Here is a 24,234-nt window from a genome sequence, read left to right on the forward strand (position 1 = left end):
GGTACCTGCAAATGTGATCTGGTTTGGAAACAGGAGATTTAAAGAGCGTAATAGATGCCATAAGGGTGTGCTGTAGTAGTAAGGCAGTGTCCTTATCAACGGGGAGAAGAGAAACAAAGGGAGAAGGGTCAAGTGAAGATGTGTCTACAGCCAAAGAATACCTGCAGGTACCAGAAGCTGCGAAAGTAAAAAACAAGTCCTGCAGCATCTGGGAGAAAATATGGCCCTACCAATACTCTGAATTTAAGTTGCTAGTTTCCAGAACGGTGGACAATACATGTCTGTTCTTAGAAGCCACTCAGTTTTTCGTAATTTGCTACAGTAACTCTGGGAAACCTAAACCATTTTCAAGAGACAAAACTATTAAATCAATTTAGAAAACCTACACAACTTAAAACACCACCTTGCCTTTCTTCTCTTGAACCCAAGGCACTAATATGATTCTACAGTTGTTTCACAGAGAAACTCTTGTTGAGGAACACTTTGCTCCTCTGTACAGTGGTTTTGATATGAATCTAGTAAATTCCGACTGCTGGCAGGCCAAACCAGAAATCCTTGTCTATAATCTTGAGAAGAACCTTCACAGCATGTTTAACCTTTGAACACAGACATTTGTTGTAATTGCTATTTTGTCTCAAAGAATAACTTTGATATTTTTAAGTACCAGCATACCATCATTTTTGGCAATCTCAAAGTGCTCAAGAAAGCACTTACTGATCTAATAAGTCTTGTTTTGCCTGTAATTAGTAATTTCAAGTAATCATAAAAATGTCACATATGGTCATTATAACACTGATTGTGCACAATATGTTTTTCCAAAGATATTTCTACTCAATGCCATTAACAACATTAGCTGTGACTAGAAAAACATCCATCTACCAAGATGTTGAGGCCAAGGTTATAGAAAATGAATAAAAACTGATGGCTACATATGGTTTTCATTACAGCAAGCTGTTCTGATAGATCAATAATTGGGAATAGCACGTCTACCTCTTCTCTTGAGTTAGGCCTTGATCCTCAAAATTTAATTAAAGTTAATCATTTATGACACTGAGTATTTATAAGTTCAGTCGGAGACGGATTATACCAGAACAGTGAGTTTTTTTAATTCAAATCTTGTACTTCTTTTATAGCGATTTGTATACTATAGAATCTACTTTAATATTAAAAGTCTTTTGTTGCTGTTTTTATCACATACTCAGGACTCAATAAAGAGCCCAGGTGGCAAAAAGACTAACCCGTTGGCTGCTAAGAGAAAGGTAGACATTTCAAATCTACCAGTCACTCCATGAGGGCCAGATCTGGTGAGCTGCCCTACGTAAAGCTACAACCTAGGGCATTAGAGGGGCAGTTCGACTGCGTCTTATAGAGTGGCTATGAGTCAGAACCCACTCTACGGAGCACAACAGCAAGTCAAGCTCTATACCAAGTCAAGAACCTTCCATGATGGGGCTTCAAAATCTTTGTGGAAAAATTCTATTACCTTTTAATTCCAATTTCCATGCATTTTCTGAAGCTCTGTGATATATATCACCTCATTTTAATACCTTGGAAAATAAATTCTTGGTGTCTCTTAGCCAACGATTGGCAAGATCAGGATTGAAACTCAAGCTGACTTCAGAACTTATGCTCTAAGCAACAATACTTCATTGCCATAGTCCTGGGTAATTTGCAAACATTTGTTCTTTTCTGAGAGAGGAAAGAAAGGCATTATATTTTGGGCTGTAAGGCCAAAGAGTTCAAGCCCAAAGAGACCTTGGATCTTGCCTGCTCTGTTCGTCACTGAGCTGCTGTCGTAGTCATATAGTGCTGACATAAAAGAAATACAAGTGGATGTTTTTAACAAACAAATTTATTTTCCCCCAGTTTAGGAGTCTAGAAATATTAGTTTAAGGGTCTGGCTTTAAAGGAAGGTTTTCTGTGTGGGCCCTGGGTGAAGTCCCTGACTTTTTTCTCTCGCTTCTATCCCTTGGCAACTAGAGTGATCCTCATGTGGCATGGCATCTATTTTTTTCCATCTCTGCTTGCTGGCTTAAAACCTGAACATTTTTTCCAACAGTTTTCATAGCATAGTATTCACATCCTACAATTCAAATACCTTATCATATAATTCACATCATACAATCACATCAAGAAGAGCTGTATAATCATCACTATAATCAGTTATATCTCAGAAGAGACTTAGCAGCTAAGGCATACCCTACACTAATACCCTCAATTAGTTAACAAAGAAAACCCATTTCCAGATGGAATTATAACCACAGACATAGGGGTGAAGATTTACAACACATATTTTGAGGGGACACAATCTATAACATCTGCTTAGACAACAGCTGAAATATGAACAAAGACTGAATTAAAAGATTACTCAGCTATTAAGTGGAAAATCAAGGCTCATGCCCATTCCACTAAGTACTATATGATATAGTTACAAGTAAAGCACTGATAAATGTCTGATAATATATATGCAAATTTTACAATAGTCAGATTTTCTATGAGGTGTATGCAAAAATTAACTGCTGATTATCTTAGAGCTCTGGAAATCAGAAGAGATGAATACAAAATAATTTGTATTTTGATGATTACTAAAATGTGATATCCTATATTTGATGTATAAATCAGCTATCTGAACTATAAGGTTAATTATTTACATAAGTAACTTCTCTTTAAAAAGAGTTAAACTTGCATATTCAGAGCAATCAAATAGTGAACATATTCACTACTCAAAAGACGTATGTTTATAGGATCCAGAGACACGTGAACAGTAAAAACCTCAATTCAAAATGTCTTCTATATATAATATTATCATGTTAACACAAATTATTCTTGTCATGGCATGGAAATTTAAAGCATATATGTCATAGTCTTCAACAATGTAAAGGAGCCCTGGTGGTACAATGTTTTTAAGCACTCAGATACTCAATAAAAATTAATGGTTCAAACCCACCAGCTGCTCTTCAGGAGGAAGAAGTGGCCAACTTCCATTAACATTTACAACCTTGAAAATACTATGGGGCAGTTCTACTCAATATTATAGGGTACTTATACATTAGAATCAACTCAAGAGCAATGTGTTTGGGTTTTACAAGTTTCTTGTTCAAATAAATGTTCTCTTTCTAAAAGAACAGGTTTTGCATTGCTACCAAAAAAAAAAACAGATTAAACTCTATCAAGCACTAGTACATACAGTTAGTTCTCTATGAGACTAATTCTGATTCAAGCACATAGAGCAACTTTGACGGATACCACCCAATGATAATCGAAAACACCGAGAAGATTTAGCCATGGTATCTACCTTGGTTAGGTGGATGACTCCTTTAGAAGTAACTGAACAACCCATGAAGCCAACATACTGAAGTTCAGGACAATGCTCAGCAAATGCTTTCACAGACTGATCTGTCACCTAGGAAAGAGGAACAAAGAAAGTTATCTAATGAGACAATCAATAAACTCTAAGATTTGGAACTTACAATTTCCCATTGCCCAACTGTACATCATCAATATACTCCTACCCTTTGGTTCATTCAAATCAGCATACAAACATACTATTTATCTCCTGAGTTTTCTATTACCATATTATGTTTGTCCTTCTTTCAAATAAACTCTTCAAACAGAGGCTAGACCTGGCTGTCTCTATGTCTTTCCTTCTTCCCTTTAAATGTATGCATTTTTGTTGAAATATAATTCTCATACCATAAAATCCACCCTTTCAAAGATCAGAGTTAATTCTGAGAATTATATCAAAGAGGATCTATGATCACACACACACACACACACACACACACACAAAGAGAAAATAAAACCACTATCATAATATGCAGTTTCAAAAACCAAATGTATTAAAATAATAGAAATGTGCTATATAGTTTGTTGAAAAGGAAGTCTGATGAATGAAGAGGAGGAAAAGAAATAAAAATAATCCATTTGCCATATGTGTATAAGCTGAGTTTTTCAGCACATTTTTAAATGCAGTTTTTGTGGTTAAAATGCGGTGCCTTGCTGATATTCGGGCCGGCTTATACTCAAGTGTATAAGCTATTTAATACCAATTGTCTTCCTATTAAGTGTTACAGAATGTTCTAGGCCCTAATAGTCTAAAAGAGTGGGCTACTAACCATGAGGCTAGTAGTTTTAAAAAAAGCAAACGGGGGCTCCTTGGAAGAAAGACAAGGCTTTCTACTTCTGTACAGAGTTACTGTCTCTGAAAGCCCAGGGGAATTCTACTCTGTTCTACAGGGTCACTATGAGTCAGAATTGACCTGATGGCAGTGAGTTTGGTTATCTCTCCTACTGTACTACTTTAGTCCACTGTCAGTATGAGCTCTTACCTGAACTACAGAAGCAGCCCAGTAACTACTGCTTTTGCTTCTACTATAGATCGTCTAGGAGCCGCAATGGCATAATGGGTTACATGTTGGGCTACTAGCCACAAGGTTACAGTTCAAAACCACGAGCTGCTCCTCAGGACACAGATGAGGCTCTCTTATAGTCCAGGACACCCACAGGGGAAGTTCTATCTACATGGTCCTACAGGGCCGCTGTGAGTCAGAATAGACTACATGGGCATGGAGTTGGATTTAAATACCCTATTGCTCACTCCAGGAACAGGATCTATCTAATTTCATTTTCCTGCTCAAGACACACTAAGGCAGTTCTCAACCTGTGGGTCAAAACCCCTTTGGGAAATGAACGACCCTTTTGCAGGGGCCGCCCGCCCAATTCATAACAGTAGCAAAATGACAGTTATGAAGTAACAACGAAAATAATTTTATGGTTGGGGGGTCACCACCACATGAGGAACTGTATTAAAGGGTCACGGCATTAGGAAGGTTGAGAACCACTGGTCTAATGCTTTCTCATCAAAATTAACACCCAAATTCACTGGTCAAGAAGAGCCTACACAATTCCATACAAATCCTTTCTTTTCTTTTACCCATACTTTTACCCATCTTTCTTATTCCAACAAAATTGGTCCCAAACTATTCTGCAAACATGCTCAGCTTGATTCAGTCTCAAGGACTTTATATTTGCTCTTCCTCATCCCACATACATCTCTTTTCCCTAGGTAGCCACAAGCTCACTCCTTCCTTCACTTCAGTATTGTCTCTGCTGACTGCCAGCTGCTGAGACTGTGTCTGACCTCACTAAACAATTCTTCTGGTCTTTTTTGTCCCTTAACTTATTCTTAGGTTATTCACCACAATTATTATGACTTGACATACTATATAATTACTTTCCTATCATTTTCTTCTTTCCTCCACCAGAATATAAACTGCAGGCAGAAACTCAAACCTCTCCACCCCCAATGATGGTGGGTCAACCATGTTGTTTGCCTAAGACATTCTCTCAAGGTTAGCAAGGAAAGCCCCACATTCTCAGGCAAACTGGTTGGTAGATATTCCTACTCTGCGCACAGGCCCACTCTTACTCTATTAGGACATAGCACATTTCATGGCACTTAGTAGGAAGACAATGAGTATTAAATAAATGATGTATATTTCTTTTCCTCCTCTTCATTAACCAGACTTCTTCTTCAACAAAGTATACATTTGTACAGAACAATATAATATTGGTTTTATTTTCTCTCTTATAGTTTGTGTGTGTATGTGTGTTTTATAGTAGTTCTTACCTGACAAGTATTAGAATTCCTTGAACACAATTAACAGATATTTAAACACCTCACAGGCTAAGATTTCTTGGTTTAGAGAATTAGCAGCATGGTCTCATGAGACATTTCAGTCATTTGGCATAATACCATTCTTAAAGTTATATTCCATATCCTAGCTTGGCGAGTAGTATCTTTGGTCTTACAAGGTACAAAGAGCGAACTGAGATACCCCTACTGATTTCATCTCATCCAGAGGGAAGCCAAAACTTAAAAGAAACTAATTTATAGGACAAATAAACCAGTCTCATTTACCATAAGGACTAAATGGTCCCAGCTACAGGGGGCGTGCATTATTTAATGTGGCTCTTCCAAAGTCTCTAACTCCACTCACATGACCTTTTCCTGCAAGGATCTGGTAAGAAGGTGGGGGAAGATATAGATCAGATTCCTTGGAATGCCATCCTGCTGCATACAAATTCCATCCTGCTCATCCTGCTGAGAAAGAGAAGGGTGGGAGTTCCCAATACCAGCTAAGAGCCAGGAGTTCAGTGCATCCTCTACAACTGAGATCTCTGAGCAGTGAGCCTCCTGGATCAGAGCAGCAGCGACAGAGCCAAAAGCCAGCACAAGAAACGGAGTGAAACAAGTAAGGCTGAGTGCGTTTGGGCAGGAGGCTGGTTTGTGGAGGGGGTGCCTCTGAGCACTTATAGGGGGATCTGGGTTGCTGACCAACAGAGCCTGAGCGGACGTCTTTGGGTTGAGGCTTACAGCAGAGTGGTATGCTCCTTATGGCATTTATTAATGGACATGAAACAACCTGATAAACTGTATCCTTAGCATTTCTCACTGGCATTACAACCTGTTAACTTGCATCATACACCCTTTAATCATGAATGTGTCTGTGAGTTCTGTGTAGCCATCGCAATGGATATTAGAGTCTAGATATAAAGTAGAAAATGCTACTTAAAATAACACACCTTGACTGCTCAAATAACATCTCTTGAATGCAGAAATCAATCAAGTCAAGAAAGGTAGAGAATACCTATGAAGACAATACACCCGCTACTATGTATGACCAATGAGGTCAGAATATATGGACCTTAGTCAAATGGGAGAAAAAAATGTGAACCAGAACCGCAAATACTTAAAGAAAGAAAATGGACGATGGGACGAGTAGAGACGGATGACTCCGCAAGGCTACTGACAAGATATCCTTCAAGCCTAACACGAGGTTGGTCACCTTGCAGTTAATAAACAAATTGGCGCACAAATTAATGACACCATAAATTTGTGTTCCTTTAAAACAAATCACCTATCTGAGACTAAACAGGTACCAATTACCTTAACAATTACATAAGGAGTCAGGGAAACTAGAAAAGATAGGGAACAACCAATGATAATGCCCATGTATTGTAAAGAATAACAAATTACACTAAAAAAAGTGTGCTGAAATTGTTGAACTGTTGAATGTGAAACGAAACTACTATATAAACATTCACTGCAACCACGATAAAATATTCCTTATTTTAAAAATACTATTATTAGAAACATGATGACCAGGCACTTTTCAGCAAAAACGGTGGGGCCTAAAGCTCTGTATTTGTACAAACTCCAAGAACATGAAAATCTGAGAGTCCAATTCTGCAAAGATGTTATCTAAATGATATCTGGCATATCTACTAAGTCCTGCTATAAAGAATGGGCAGGATGAAATTCATTTTCTTTGTCTTCGCTCAGCCCCAAACAATTGCCTTGTATGAAATAATCTTCACAATTCCCCACACTTATAGTTTATAAAAGGTCCAAATATTTTTACCATAAATTTCCAATTCACTTTACTCACAGTAAAAATAGTAAAGTTAAATAACTATGTTAGTCTGTCAAACTTGGTGGCCCATTGTATCTCCTTTGCATTAGTTTTAATATGGGTGACTTGTTTTGTATCTTATCTATTCTGAACAGATATTGGAAAACAAAGATATGTTGGCAGCATTAATCCTAAAACAATCACGCAGAACATTTTCCTGAAGTGAAAAAACCAACAGCACCTATGGCACAGCTGATAAAAGATTAATTCTGACCTCAAAAGCACAGTATGCGTTAGCATATGAAGACTAAAGATGCCATTGATAAATTAAAAATGGGCTTTCTGACAGATAACTTTCCAAAGGCATTTGAGGACTTTTCTCCTGTGTTACTGCTTGGGGTTTGCTCTCAACTGCCAAGCGCAGAGGGCCACCAGGGCTCCTGGTGGGCCTTGAGCTCTGCATCGACTTTATTTGAGAGATTTCCCATGAGATTCTGAGAGGCAGTCTAAGTTCTGTGCATGTTCCAAGGTCGGACACTCAGAGTGTGGTCCTCAGAAAAGTGACACTGGCTATCAACTGAGTCCTTGCTAAAAATAGAGAATCACAGGCCCAACCCTAATCTTCAACTTAGCCAAAACCCAGGTGAGCCTTACATAAGGCAGTTTCAGAAGTTCTGTTCTTCTAAGAATGAAGAATTATGTCATCTTCTTGAGCTATGATGAGATAAAACCTGAATGGCTACACCATAAAGTACTGAGGAGAATATTTTGCAATTTTATTGAAGTATAATCTATACCTCATAAAATTAGCCAATTTCAAAAGTATAGTTCATTGAGTTCTAATGTTATACAGATGTGCAATCATCAACCATTTCCATTGCTCCCCAAATTCCTTTATGCCCATATGTAATCAATTCTAGCTCCTGGATTCCAGCACCCAATGACATCTAGCTCTATGGTTTTGTCTTTTCTAGAAATTTCATATATGTAGAATTATAAAATATATAGGTTTTTTATATATAGGCAACTTTTTGAATGTTTTTGAGGTTCATTCATGCTGTTGTGCGTGAGTACTTTGTTCATCTTATTGGTGAGTAGAATCCCATGCTAAGGATATGTCTGCCACATTTTGCATATTAACCAGCTGAGGAACACTTTATTTCTAACATTGAAATTTTAAGAATAATGCCACAGTGAGCATTCCCATACATGTCTTCGTATGAACATATACATTCATTTGTCTTCGTTAAGTATTTAGGCGTGGAATTTGCTTTTGCCCCCCTTTTAAAACTAGGTTGCTGTAATGAATTGATCTCTAAAGCACTCCTTCAAATTTGCATTAGAATTGTAATCACTCTATGTATGGGGGTAATCCTGTTTGGAAATAATGTGTTTTTCTCTTTCTCTGATATGTCAATTAGGTCCTCTCAGTGTAGGGTGTCTTTGACCTGATAATTTTTGAGATATAGAAAATGCAGACTAAAATCCCAGATAATCCATAAGAAAGTCTTAGAACTAATAGGTGTTAGGACGTAAGACCAACACACACAAAAAACAGAAGGGTGTTTATACTTCAAGAATGCGAAATCTGATGAAATTATTACTCAGTGGATCATAAAAAGAAACACAAACTTTTCTATTTGTCTTTTCTACTCTTCAAAACCTATATAAATATTTGAAGTGCAATCAATGATTCAATGTGGCTCTTCTAACTCTTCTTGGTGACTCCCACTCAATGACCTTTTCCTGATGGCTCTGGGTAAGAGAAGATAGAGAAGACACTGATAGGATTCAGTTGTGAATGACTATTGCCAAATATAATTGTGATTACAGTCATGCTGGGTATAAAAGCGATCATCTAAGAAGCAGGAAGTGTGATCTCACTACTAGCAAAAGGAATGGAGCTCATTCTTCGGACCTCAAACTCCTTGCTCACTGAAGCTCCTTCATGTGGGAAAGCTGACACCAGTAGAGTGGCAGCAAAAAGCAACAACAGCAGAACCTGGAAGAGCCTGAAATAGAACTATGACATACCAGCCCACAGAGTAAGTAGAGCTGAGTGTTTAGACAGGAGGCAGGCTTGTGGAGTTAGGTGCCTCTGAACACTTAATTGGGGTAGTTGGAATCTTTGGACTCACAGAGCTGGTCCTTAAAAAGAGTAGTATGTCCTACATAGAAGCCTAAATACAAACATGTACATATGTAAATATATTTATGATTATGGGGGAAATAGACATAAGTGCATATATTTATAGGTTCAGTAGTAGGGAGCAGGTGGACATTGGGCCTCCTCGCGCACACTGCCTCATTACAATAGCACCTTGCTCAGCTAAACGGTCATTGCATGATACCCACCTTCCCGACATGATCACTGAAGACAGACGTGTGTGTAAGCAAATATAGTGAAGAAAGCTGATGGTGCCCGGCTATCAAAAAGATATAGCGTCTGGGGTCTTAAAGGTTTAAAGGCAAACAAGCGGCCATCTAGCTCAGAAGCCACAAAGCCCACAGAGAAGCACACAAGCCTAAGTGAATACAAAGTATTGCACGGACCAGGTAGTAGACACCAAGGCACAAAAGCCATCATTATGTGATCACCTTCTTCACATAAACACTGAAGATAAATGTGTGCATAAGTAAGTGTGGTGAAAAAGGCTGATGGTGCCCGGCTATCGAGAGATATAGCATCTGGGGACTTAACTGGAAAGTAAAAAAGCGGCCACCTATCCCAGAAGCAACAAAGGCCGCATGGAAGCAGCACACCAACATGTCTGATCATGAAGGGTCGAGGGGACCAGGTTTCAAACAACAAAGGCGGGGGGGGAATCATATCACTGTGAATGAGGGGTGTGCGTGATGGGGACCCAATGCCCATCTGTAGACAGCTGGACATCCCTTGCAGAGGGGTAGTGGGGAGGAGATGAGTCATTCAGGGTTCAGTGTAGCAACAATGAAACTCAAAACCTTCCTCTAGTTCCTGAATTCTTCCTCCCCTCCCAATTATAATGACCCCAATTCTACCTTACGGACCTGGTTATACCAGAGGATGCACAGCGGTGCAGTAGGGATCTGGAAACACAGGGGATCTAGGACAGATGAACCCCTCAGGATCAGTGGTGGGAGTGGCGACACCAGGAAGGAAGGGGGTGTAGAAAGGGGGAACCGATCTCGAGGATCTATATGTAACCTCCTCTCTGGGGGATGGGCAACGGGAAGGTGGGTGAGGGGAGACGCCGAGCAGTGTAAAATAGGATAGATTAATCATTTATAAGCTGTTAAGGGTTCATAAGGGAGGGGGGAGCAGGGAGAGAGGAGGGGGGAAAAAAAAGGAAAATGAGCTGATTCCAGGAAACCAAGTGGAATTTTGAGAAGGATGAGGGCAACAAATGTATAAGGGTGCTTAACTCAATTGATGTATGTATGGATTGTGATAAGAGTTTTATGAGCCCCAATAAAATGATTTATTATAAATAAATAAAATGGAAAAAAATTCGCTGTATTTCCAATTTTAAAACTATACTTTGATAAAAAAATAATGAAAATAGTTCCATTGGAATAAATTTAATTAAGCAACTCGAAGGGGAAAAAAACGAGTAGTATGCCCTTCAGGCATTTATTAGCATCAGCCCTAAAGAGCTTTGTAACATTGCATAAAATAAGGCAGAGGCTAGGCCAAGTGACTAAGAGTCATAGTGTGGCCTGCCAGCAGGCATGACAAACTGTACTGACTGAATAATAGTATCTTGGGCATGTATTGTACAATGTTAATTTCTCAGATAAACCCCCTATCCCTGAGCAGCATCTGTGAGTTCTATGTGGCCATTGCAACAAATTATAAACCAAACCTAGCTCATTGCCACCAAGTTGATGGCAACTCATAGCAACCTGATAGCACAGGGTAGAACTGCACTCCTTGAGTTTCTCAGATTGTAACTGCTTATGGGAATAGAAAGTCCCATATTTCTCCCTTGGAGTAGGATAGTGGCTTCAGACTGCTGACCCTGTAGATCACAGTGCAACTTGTAACCAATATGACACCAGGACTCCTTGCAATGAATTATAATCTAGCCAAATGTAAAAGGTGTCATGGGTGGAAGAGTGAGTACTGTAGGAAAAAATACTACTTTTTTTTTCAGCTTCACCTTACTTAACTTTTCTATTTTATAGATTTCATGGGATTCTGTATGTATGTTTACCTGAAAGCTTTCTCATTTGAAATAGCAACATAAAAACAGAACTTAGCATTTGACACACAAAAATAGTCAAAGATGGAGATGAAACAATGGATGTGGATTCACAATGTTCCTCAATAAGATCATCATTATGCTTTTTATCTACTACGAACTTCATAACTTTAATCAGTTTTTCTCAAACCACCTAAAAGTAGATTAAATAAAAATGTATTCACCTAAAAACATGATTAGAAAATAAATAGACCCATTTCCTTGAGCAACATGATGAGGTTCAGAAATATAGCCAATTACTATGGCCCTTCTAGCTATAACTCCTTATGGGTATATTACCATTCGGGATTCTATGTATGGGGCTATAGTCCCACTTGGGAAGCAGTGGGTTAAGAGTTTTGCTGCTAACCACAGTTCAAAACCAGTCACTTTGTGGGAGAAATATGAAGCTTTCTAATTACAGTCTTGGAAACCAACAAGGACAGTTCTATTCTGTTATGTAGGGTCACTATGAGCCAGTGTGGCAAAAATGGCAGTTGATGTAGTTTTTTAGTTCTCGGTTACAGAATTGAGGTGGGGTTAAAGCCAACTTTAGTAACAGGTGTGACCAAGCCATACCCTTTGCTGTCCTTGGGGACATGGTTGGCTAAAAGGCAAACCACACCTCCAGCAAAGCCATTCCTCGGTATGTAAGAGCCATCTAGGACACAGAGAGGAATCCCAGGGCCATTTTGAAGAGCATATTCAAGATACCTGACTGAAGTGGAGAAGGCTGCCGGGACCAGATGCACCCAAGATTGTGGCATGGAGACTCAGAAGGGCAGTACCAATATGGGGTGCCTTGTGCTCTTCTAGCCCGGGGCTACAGCACTATAAGGCAGTGCAACTGATGGCCTGGGCTGAGAGACGAGGGCTGGAGGAAGACTTGGCTGCCAGCTGAGCAGCTGTGCTGCTGTGGATCAATGACTGTATCCTACTGCTTGCTGATCTCGACTTGTGGTGATCTATCAACTTTCCTAACAAATCCCATCAGTTCTGTTGTCTGTGAGCTCTGGTGGGGCCATAGCAATGAATTCTTGAACACAGCATAGAAACGGAGTGTCATGGGAGGAATGGGTGGTAGCAAAATAGGTAAGGAAGGATGGATAGTGGACGCATGTCTATCTTCGGTCTTATGGCAATAGGGAGGACAGAAGCAGTCCAATAGGTTCTCCTCCATTTTGTTTACTGCAGTTTCCAAAGATCAGGTTGCTATATGAAAATCAGCCTTATGCAAAAATGGAGGAGGGCAACATCAGCTCACAAAATAGAGAATGACTACAACTTTACATAACTGCCAATTATATTACATAACTGCCAAACAACTGAGAATCATGGCCCAGTCAAAAATCTAACCATTATAATTAATGTTAGTCTCAGCTTGCACCACGGCCTGTGTTACAACCAGTCATTAAAGTATAAAATACTTATAAGAGATATTGTCATAAAAGCAAAATGTTGGAAAACAAAATAGTTATTAATAAGTGAGGGGTTGGTATATCTACTGAGCAACACTGTGTACAAGACATGTGCTATAAACAACGAACAACAGAGTCAGTTTCACGAGATGTACAACCCAGTGATAACACGTTAAACATTTATTACAAAAGTGATTACTATAAACCTTCACATTCATATAATCATTTTCAGTATTCAATAAATTATAACTTTCTATATATGCTATAATTAAGTAGTTTGCATGAAAGGGAGGCAACAAGTGACTAGAAGTTATGCTCAATTATTACTAGTAAGATTTTTCCCAAACGTTTTAAGCTAAGTCTTAATTAAATGCCTGGGGGTATTTCAGGAGAGCTACAGTACATACTCCTCTTACTCATCATAACAGAAAACAAGGTTAAAGAGTTTCAGCTTTAACTTTAACTTGGAACTATACAATAATTTCAGCAAACTAATTCAAAACCCAAATCAGTGAATTAGTATTCTTAGCTTTTTGTTAAGAAAATTGTTAAAACATTTACAAAAGCAGAATAGTAAAATAAACCTCTGTTTACCAATCCAACGATTATTAAACTCATGGGCAAATTTGTTTCATCTACTTCTAAAATATCACATTTATACGCAAATATTTCATTTTATATATAAATATAAAGCTCTTTTAAAAATCACAGCCCTAATACTATTATCATATCTATAAAAGAAATTCAGAAAAATCCAGGTGAGACTGTATAAGAAATAAACTATATATGTTTTATGGAAATATATAACAGTTATTCAAAATTCTCATTAAAAATTTACCACAGTTTTACAAACAATGACCCTCTGTCAACAAGGGCATTGCAATTCATAACTAATCATTTTCTAAGTGTCTAAAATTCCATTAGTGTTCAATGAGAATCAGATAATTGCGTATTTGACCTTCCTTGATTTTTGTTTAGTTATATAGGTCGCTGTGAGTTGGAAATGACTTGATGGCACCTAACAGCAATATCTCACTTAATGTTAGTCTGTATTTACAAAAGTCAGATTGGCTGATAAAAAAATAGATTTCTAAAGTGTGCATAAAAGTATTACGAAAGCAAAAGATATTGGTCCAAACAAAAGTCATGTGGCTATATGTAAAATGTCTATGGTGAGTGAGATATAACCTACTTATTTGAAATAAATATGCTGACCTAATTTTTTTCACTAATACCTTTCTACCTTATTAAAAGTCAATTTTTGATTACTAATCAAAATAGAATTAGCCTAATTGATGTCTACTATTTGCCATCAAGGAGATGTCAACTCATAGTGACCCAAGACGACAGGTTAGAATTTCCCTGTGAGTTTCCAGGGCTATAACGGTTTACGGGAGTAGAAGGCTGAGGAGAGGCTGATGGTTCCAAACAGTGGACCTTGAGGACCGCAGCCAAACGCATAACCACTATGCCAGCAAGGCTCATCAGTGTTTGCTCATCCTTTAATGCTCGAAGGGAGTAACCAGAAAAGGAATCTGCTATTATTACAATAAAAGATGTATAGAACAGTGATATTTGTACCATGCACATTTGTTTGCACATGAGGTAGGCAATTGACCTGCCCAAGGTTACTCACAAGTCCAATACTCTTCACATTAACATACTATCTAAATAATACACTAGCAAAACAAACAAGGAAATGCTTGAACACTAAATTTGAGGTCAAATAAATAAATAAGCAAGTACCACATATACTCGAGTACAAGCCAACCCAAATATCAGCCAAGGCACCTAATTTGAACTCAAAAATTGCATTAAAAATGTGCTGAAAAACTCAGCTTATACACAAGTATATATGGTAACAGTAATATACTATTTCATAAACATGAAATTATTTATTTGAACGCATCACAGGAAAATCATTTTTATTCTGTGAAATTAAAAGTTTGTTTTCTATTCTCTCAAACTTTATTTCATTACTAAGGAAAACTTTAAAATTCACAAATGTGATTGGTTTGAGGATTATTTCAAAGACTGTAAAAGAAAAAGTCACAACCATATGACCGGGAGTTAGATCACTTATTAACATTTGATTACCTGGCTACATCATGTATTATGAAAAAAATAAAGAAGTAATATACACGACTAGAATTCCAATCAGATAAGTCTGGGTGACAGAAAGGATGTAACGAACTGGTGTTTCATAAGGCTAATACACAAAAAACAATAGCATTACCGAGAGCGGCAGTAAAAGAGTTAGTTCATCTTTCAATGTTTAAATTCTCCAACTAAGAGAAAAGCCAGACAAATAGAGTTAATTTAATGAAGACTTTACAACAGTCCAAACTTTCTAACTACGGTCGGTGAGAGAGTTCCAAAAGAATCACTATACACTGGGCACACACTACACACTCTGTGTTCAATAAAGGTACCTAACTCTCAGCATAGACAATTCCTTCTCCTGTGTCAGTCAAGTAACTGTACAAAGATAATTTTATTCATATTATATTTAATAAGCCACATATCAGATTTTAGCTCTCCCATGATATGGCCCACGTGCCCCACATCAAGCGTTCAGAAATAAAAATGATAACCATATATTTATATTAAACTGTTCTATTCTTCCCTTGTTTATCAGAGCTAATACATGAAGGGAAGTAAAGAATCCAAGTTACAGAACACTTCCAAGGGTAAACGATCAATAGCAGGTGTAACTATAAGTACAGGTTAAATCGACTTGATATAAATACAGATATCAAAAGGAAATGAATCAAATAACTATTCTTTGTGTTTTCAACTATGTATATTCTATTTTTAATATGTGAACTCAAGTGTTTTCCAAAGTAAGCCACACTGCCCCTGGGGGTGATGAAATGAACCACAAGGCTGCAAAAGCAGATACCTATGCTTTATCCTGAAGAATGAGCTATCACACAAAAAGTTTGTCATTGCAAATAGTGTCACTGGTCTTTTTCTTTCTGAAATGGGGGCAGTAGCTGAAATAATTCAGGGAACCTATGTTCGAACTTGACAAACTGTTTTACTCTCACAGCATGTGGAGATAATAGTGTGCGCCTACTTTTATTGAAGTCTGTGAAAACCAGCAGAACTTATATAGTCAGAAGAGGTTTTCTGATGCTCTGAAACATATGTGGAAGGTCTTCGGTATTAAGTAGAACTGAAAATCCTTTATTTATACATATAAAGAAGATTTCCACTAAGGTATTCAACTCAGGTACTGGGGGCTTCCAAAAGTTTGCGGGGGAAAATGGAATTAAAAGGTAAGGAAAATTCTCCATAAACTTTTTGAACTTTATATGAGTGGATTTCATTTAAATTTATAATATTCCATTAACACAAAGAATATACCCATCCCTGGAAATGTCATGTGTAATATGAAAAAGAAAATGCATAGGAACAAACCATGACCTTTAAATTTCCTCTTGTATTTATAAAAATATTTCATATTAGATGTTAATATTTTAATAGGGAAAGATTATTCCCAAAATGAATAAAGTATAAGCAAGGTATAAACCTCTAGCCATCTGTGTTTTAAGCATAAATGAAAGACAATAATCACTTGTTTTAAAAAAAGAGAACAAACACCCTTACGTATGACTATAGAACATTTCTTACATATTCATGTTTAACACTCTTTAAACAAGCAAACCTATTATCAAAAACAAAACCTAAAATTAGGTTATACATTTTTCATCATGTCAGACAAATACAATCCCAGCTCACTAAATGTTCCTTCTTACATGTCAAACAGCTTATAATATCCACCTCCTTTAAATAAGGTTCCTGAGCAATTGTAAGATGGCAAATTCATCATTTGACCTAGCCCAGTTCACTGTGCACACACACACTTAACCTCCATCAAGAAAGTCATGTAAAATTTCATGAATTTTAAAATGGCATTTTTGTTGGTCAGTTTTGACAGAAGAAACTATTATTTATTTAAGTATAAATATATCTCTTTCAGCTTTTTATTTTAGAAACTCAACAAGGGCAAAGCTCAGATTGTACATCAAAATACAGATTCATCTTTACAGACACAGGACTCAAAAAAGGTTTTAAGGTATATCCACGAGGAAATTCTATCCAAGTTAATACTTACCAGTTGCACGAGGCCTCACAGATGATAAAATCAAACCAAACCAAACCGCTACCATCAATGCAGTTACAATTCATTGTAGTCCAACAAGGCAAGGAAGAACTGCTCCATAGGGGTTTCCAGAGCTATACATCATTACAGAAGCTGACTGCCTCATTTTTCTTCTGTGGAGCAGATGGTGGATTTGAATCATGGAACTTTTGGTTAGCAACTCAGCCTTCCAGTGTTCCTTGCCCAGGAACAGTGAACTATTTAATGTGTCGCTTCTAGCTACACTCTCCAACTCCCTTCCAATGGTCTTTTCATGCAAAGGTCTAGTAGGAAAGTGGGTGAAGACACTGATAAAATTCACCCATGAGTAATTCACCTCTGAGCAGGCTTCCCTGGAATGCCAGCTTGTTGCATATACAATGAGTCATCTGGGAAGCAAGTGTCAGTATTTAAGAAGGTCTTCTAGCCTGAGATCGCTAAACAATGAAACTTTTCTTGGACAAAGAACACAGTTATGACATTAGAGGAGCAGAGCAGCAGGAGATGAAACAAGAGTCAGAATATGAAACTAAGTGGTGGACTTCCCAACCCATGGAACAAGGAAAGCTGAGTGCTTTCAGGCAGGAGTCTGGATTGTGGAGTAGGTGCCTCTGGGCACCTAAATGGAGGAGCTGGACGTCCTGATCCACTGAAGTGAAGCTGTGTGTGCCTTTGGTTTACTGGAGTGGGAAGCCTCTGAGCATCTAATTCAGGGGTCTGGGGTTGCTGAACCACAGAGCTTGAAATGAATACCTTTGGGGTGAGGCTTACAACAGAGTGGTATTCCCCCTTTGGGAATTTATTAACAGACCTGAAAGAACATTATAACATGCCTTGATATGCTATCTATCATTTCCGATTAGCATTACAACCTGGTAACTTCCTCAACATACCCTTTAACCATTAATACAGTCTGTGAGTTCTGTGTAACCATTGCAATGGATATTAGAACCTAGATATAAAGTATAGAAGGATCATCTTGACGACACATCTTGACAGCTCAAAAAAATCACTTAAATACAAAAATTGATCAATTAACTCAAGAAAGGCAATCTTTGAAAAAATCTTCTACTAACAAAATGATAAAATAAAATATAGTATTTCTGTTGTTGCATCAATATTTGAGTCCCTATTTGCAGTTCAAACTCACCAACCCTATGAGGAAGAAAGACGTGATAGTCTGCTCCTGGAAAGATTGATACACACACAAACCCTACGGTGCAGCTCTATGCTGACCACTATGGTTGCAATGACCTGGAATCAACCTGACAGAAATAGGAGGAGATCAGATGAGTTCATGTGCTTGTATGCTACAGGGAAAGAGTGTTACAGATGTTTATATATTTTGATTCAGAAAAAGCACTTTTAGAGACTTCTAAACACTGGGCTAGACAGATAAGGAGAGTGAGATTTGTGAAGCAAGAGGCATTATTAATAACAATATACACATTTGAAACCTATCACATATACTTGTATAACCCACTGTTGTGGGATTTTTTAAGTATAGATTTTATTTTCTTAATGTTCTTCTGTATTCCCAAAGTTCAACAGAAATATATTTACTCTTAAAATCAGAAAACAAATACAAAATAAATACATGAGAAAACCTTCTAAGGTCTCTCACCCTAGCCTAAATAATTTTCATATACTGTAAGTATAGAAAATTTAATATGTAAATATTTTTCCAAATGGGAAAACAGATGAAATATTCTTCCAAGTGGGAAAGCATATTTTAAATTATTTTAACATAAATTATCAAATATAAGTTAACCTTATATTCTTACTTGGCCTTTATTCTTCCGAAATAATGTCTACACAATATGCAGTAAGAAAAAATATGTATTTGTAGTATGCAAAAACACTGTAGTCCTGATTACCGTATATACTCGTGTAAGTTGAGTTTTTCAGAACCAAAAATGTGCTGAAAATCTGGGGTTCAGCTTATACACGGGTCAGTGGTACCCCAGCGAGGTGTAACATCTCATGGGTGATTGCCGTTCCTCCGCTGTTCATTCAAAGCTCCACTGACACTGCAGGGCTTTGAATGTTTGTTTACTCACATCTAACCAATCACAGCCGTCCTATGACATGGACGGCTCCAATTTGCAGAAGCACCGGTAGGTAAGGATGTGTCTGTGGCTGCGCTCCGTCTCTCCCCTCTGGTCTCTGTGCTAATTCACATCCTGCATTTCCCACCCTAGGCTTATACGCGAGTCAATCAGTTTTTCTGGTTTCCCAGGTAATAATTAGGTACCTCAACTTATACTCGGATGGGCTTATATTCGAGTATATACGGTAGGTAGGTCAAAGAAAACATTGTTAAAATCTGCTTATTTTTTAATAGAATAAAAAATGCCATAACATTTAAGCAATTATTAATGGGAATAAATACAATGTCAGTTCACTTGTTTAGAAACGAAACCCGAATCAGAAATGTAAAAGATCAAACTACGGTTTGAACACGGGGCTAAATCACACAACAACAGCCTACATTTAGAGACTAGTATAAAAATGCCCTCTGCAATGCACATAAGTATGAAACATCTACAGAGGAATACATTCTAGGAAACCGTAAAGCCAATTGTTTTAGCAACATGATGATAATGTGCTTGCCAGTTCGTGAGGGAGGGAGGGGAAAAAATGAGGAGCTGATACCAAGGGCTCAAATAGAAAGCAAATGTTTTGAGAATGATTATGGCAACACATGTGCTTGACACAATGGATGGATGGATGGAGTGTGATAAGAGTTGACAGAGCCCCCAATAAAATGATTTAAAAAAAAAAGTTTCTTGAGAAGCTGATACCAAGGGCTCAAATCGAAAATAAATGTTTAGGAAATGATGATGGCAACATAGGTACAAATACGCTTGCTACCATTAATATATGGATTGTTAGAAGAACTGTAAGTGCCCCCAATAAAACGATTTAAATAAGAGTTATACGAGCCCCCAATAAAATTATTTTTTTAAAAAATGACTGAAGACAACTTAAGTCAAATGCATCCTAGAGATCCTAACCTCCATCTGTATGAGACTATCAAATTGTATCATATTTACTTTTAAGGACTTGATTAGGGACTCAGATCCCCACTAGCCTGATAAGTACAAATGAGCCCCTTCATATTTTCTCTGTAGTCACTTCTGAAATGCGCAAAGTGGTACCACAAAGTCAAAACCAAACACTACTCGCCAGTCAATTCTGACTCACAGCGACCCCATAGATAGAACAAGGTCAACTGCCCTGTGGTTTTCCAAGGATGTAACTCTTCACTCTTTATGGGAGTAAAATGCCTAGTCTTTCTCCCTACGAGCAGTTGGTAGTGAGGGTAACAACTCAACATGGATCCCCGGTGCCACCATGGCTCAAAGTGGTACCTCATTCTTCCCGAAATACCCAGAAAATCGAGGAACTCACAAGAAGTTAGCTCATTTTGCCTCTCTTGCTCTTGCTTGTGTTGGCTCCCTGTCTGTGCAGAAGAGCCCTCAATGAAGCACAGCCTTTACTGCCGGTCATGTTGACTCTGGAAGCACAGCCGAGCTCTTGCATCCCCTCAGCTTCAGGTCCATTGAGAACGAGTGAGTTGTAGAAGAGTAGGCAAGGACTCTCTCCCTGGCTATAAGCAAACTTCATCACTTGCAATCCAGAAATTGTATGTTGGGATCCCATCTCACAATGTCTTTCTGTCTCTTAAACAGTTTCTGGTCCTCCCCCTCTAACCACAGGTTTGTAACCCAAGCACAGAGTTGAATGAGAAAGAGATATCGTACCACTTGCACTTGCCCACACTCTCTCTACCATAAACCCCTCTCTCTATCATCTTATTGTAAAAATACAAGGGGGCTTTAAAAAGTTCGTGGAAAAATTCTATTAACTTTTCATTCAATTTTTCCACCAAATTTCTGAAAAAAATCTTCTTATGACTTTTAGATATTAGCAAACATTGTGTGAAGATACACAAAAGAAAATAAATGGACAACATCATCTATGTAAGTTTGTTGAGTTAAAACCAGGGGTCACAAGAACTTGAATCACTCATTTCATACCACACCAACCTCCTGCTTAACCTTTCCTATCCTTGCCAGAGCCATTAACAGTACTTACCCGGCCCCCGATCCAATTAAGGTAAGGATTGAATTAGATAAGGCATACAATGTACTCAGAGACTGTAAGCCCAATATAACCTCTTTAAAATAGAAGAACTAAGCCATACCAGGCCTCCTACACCCTCCTCACCACCATTTGGATCACTTGTTGTTCCCTTGTCCCTGGGTTTGAAGCACACCAGCCTGTGTGATCACGAGGCATCGAAGGGATCAGTTATCAGGCATCAAAGAACAAAAAATCATAGTATTGTGTGCTCACCAACCCAATACGATCACTAAAGACAAATTGATGCATAAGCAAATGTGATGAAGAAAGCTGATGGTGTCTGGCTATCAAAAGATATAGCACCTGGGGCCGTAAAGGCTTGAAGGTGAACTAGCGGCCATCTAGCTCAGAAGCAACAAAGCCCACATGGAAGAAGTACACCAGACTGTGTGATCATGTGGTGTCAGTTATCAGGTATCAAAGCTATCAGGTATCAAAGAACAAAATCATATCATTGTGAATGAGGGGGAGTGTGGAGTAGGGACCCAAAGCCCATCTGTAGGCAACTGGACATCCCCTTATGGAAGGGTTGTGAGGAGGAGTTGAGTCAGTCAGGGTTCAGTGTAGCAACGATGAAACATACAACTTTCCTCTAGTTCCTAAATGCTTCTTCCCTCTCCTCCCCCCACTACCATGATCCCAATTCTACCTTACAAATATGGCCAGGCCAGTGGATGTACACTGGTATAGATAGGAACTGGAAACACAGGGAATCCAGGGCAGATGATCCCTTCAGGACCAGTAGTGAGAGCGGTAATACCAGGAGGGTGAAAGGAGGGTGAGGTGGAATGGGGGAACCAATTACAGGGATCTACATATAACCTCCTCCCTGGGGGACGGACAACAGAAAAATGGGTGAAGGGAGACGTCGGACAATGTAAAATATGACAAAATAATAATTTATAAACTATCAAGGGCTCATGAGGGAGCGGGGAGCCAGGAGGGAGGGGGAAAAATGAAGAGCTGATGCCAAGGACTTAAGTATAGAGCCAATAGTTTGTGAATGATGAGGACAATGAATGTACAAATGTGCTTTACACAATTGATGTATGGATTGTGAAAAAGAGTTGTATGAGCCCCCAGTAAAATTATTTTTTTTAAATAGAGGAACTAGGAAAGCTTGTATACTTAATTGTGAGAAAACCTGAGCCTTCCATGAAGGAAAAACCAAAAAAAAAACTAAAGCATTAAAAGCATATCTTTATATAATGAGCCTTTTTAGTTTAGGTCTTTGGTTTTTGTTTTGCTTTGTGTTTTTTTTTTTTCGATCAAAGTAAGCTTTTCTCAGCTGTGCCCACTGAAATATTTCTCTCTCTCTCTCTCCCTCTCTCTCTCTCTCTCTCTCTCCCTCCCTCCCTCCCTCAGCTTCCCAGCCCCATGGCCTCTTGGCCTCTGCCTTGCACAGGCAAGGGTTATTAAGTCTTTTAGCTCTGCCAATTAGTATTCAAAGGCAGCCCATTCCATGAGTAAGCCTCAGCCTGAAGATGCTCAGTCGACCAGGTGGGTAAGCAGACAGCCTCTCCAAGGAACTGGAGGCACCCCACTCTGCAACCATGCCTCCTGCCTGTAAGCACTCAGCTTTCTCATTCCATGGGTCTGGAAGCTCACTGCATCAACCTTTGCCAGCCTCCTGGTTCTGCTACTGCTGTTTCTTGTGACCTCTGGTGTCACAGCTCTCTGTCTTCTGGTTGGAGAAAGTTCAAAGCAGGGATCTTGAGTTCAGATTCTTCGTTCTTGAATGAGATCTCCTTTCTGTCCATGAGATGGTTCATTTTAAGCCCAGCAGGATAGCAAAACTGACCAAGCTTCATGTTAGGATTCTATACACAGTCTTTTGCACGTACCACAAGGTACCAAGTACCATATTTACATTATTAACAAGGTAAAAAGTACACAATTACATTATTTACATAATTAACAAGTTACCCAACAACTTTGGTGGTCCACAAGCACCACAATTTGCATCGCTCTATGCTGTCATCTGGTGGAAGTTAAAAGTCTATAGCTAGAAAGGTCATATCAAGTAATTCACTGCATCAGACCTGGCCAATCTGTACTTACTTAACATGCAAAGTAATATGACAAAGAAATGCCTGACAGGGAGGCAGATCTATATTTTAACTAAATTCACAGATACTTATCAACAATCACTAGAAAATGACATCGTGCTTGGTAGAGTGCCAGCAAAATTATAGAAGCCATCTATGAAATAAACTGATATAAGGCCTACAACAATGAGTTCAAACATATACCAACACTTGTAAGAACAGTGAAGACCCAGTCATGTTTCAGTGTTATACACAAGGTCACCACAGGGCAGTAAATATTGAATGTGTGTCTTCTAGCCATAGTCTCCATAATTCCCCCCAAAGACCTCTTCCTGATGGGCGCAAGCGAGTAAGAAAAGGCGGTGGGAGATACTAATAGGATTCAGTTGTGAGTGCTTCTTCATAGGATTCATCATGATTTCCATTTTGCTGGGCATAAAATGAATTGGGGGTGTGAATGTGGGGGTGAGTCAGAGTTCGTAGTAGAATCTTCCTGCCAGCAAGGACCCAGGAGTGGAGCATGTCCTTTGGATCCCTAGATCCCTGTGCAGCAATTCTTTTTTATCCAGGAGATAGTTAAGATGCTAGAGAAGCGACAGAGGAGGAGAAGCAAAACCAGGAGCCAGAGCATGAGACAGAGCAGTAGAATTCATAGCCCACAGAGCAGATAATGCTGAGTGTTTCTGAGCAGGAAGATGGCCTGTAGAGTGGGATTCATCTGGGCACCTGATTTATGGAATTGAGCTTGCTGACCCATGAGCTAGCTGAGTCTCTTAGGTTGAGGTTCACAGCATGTCCTTTGACAGCCTTAAAAGACCTACGTAACATGTTCTA

General features: G+C 38.6%; 1 protein-coding gene across 1 annotated transcript in view; it reads right to left on the reverse strand.

Annotated features, from left to right (window-relative positions):
* The window catches only part of FBXL17 (F-box and leucine rich repeat protein 17), a 573,986-nt gene that overhangs the window by 409,512 nt on the left and 140,240 nt on the right, over positions 1-24,234 (reverse strand). Inside the window, exon 5 of the mRNA XM_075541364.1 lies at positions 3,296-3,403. Within this exon, the coding sequence (XP_075397479.1) occupies positions 3,296-3,403 (108 nt within the window). The remainder of the gene's footprint in view (positions 1-3,295; positions 3,404-24,234) is intronic.

Source organism: Tenrec ecaudatus, chromosome 2 (assembly GCF_050624435.1).
Source record: "Tenrec ecaudatus isolate mTenEca1 chromosome 2, mTenEca1.hap1, whole genome shotgun sequence".
In the NCBI taxonomy this organism is placed as follows: domain Eukaryota; kingdom Metazoa; phylum Chordata; class Mammalia; order Afrosoricida; family Tenrecidae; genus Tenrec; species Tenrec ecaudatus.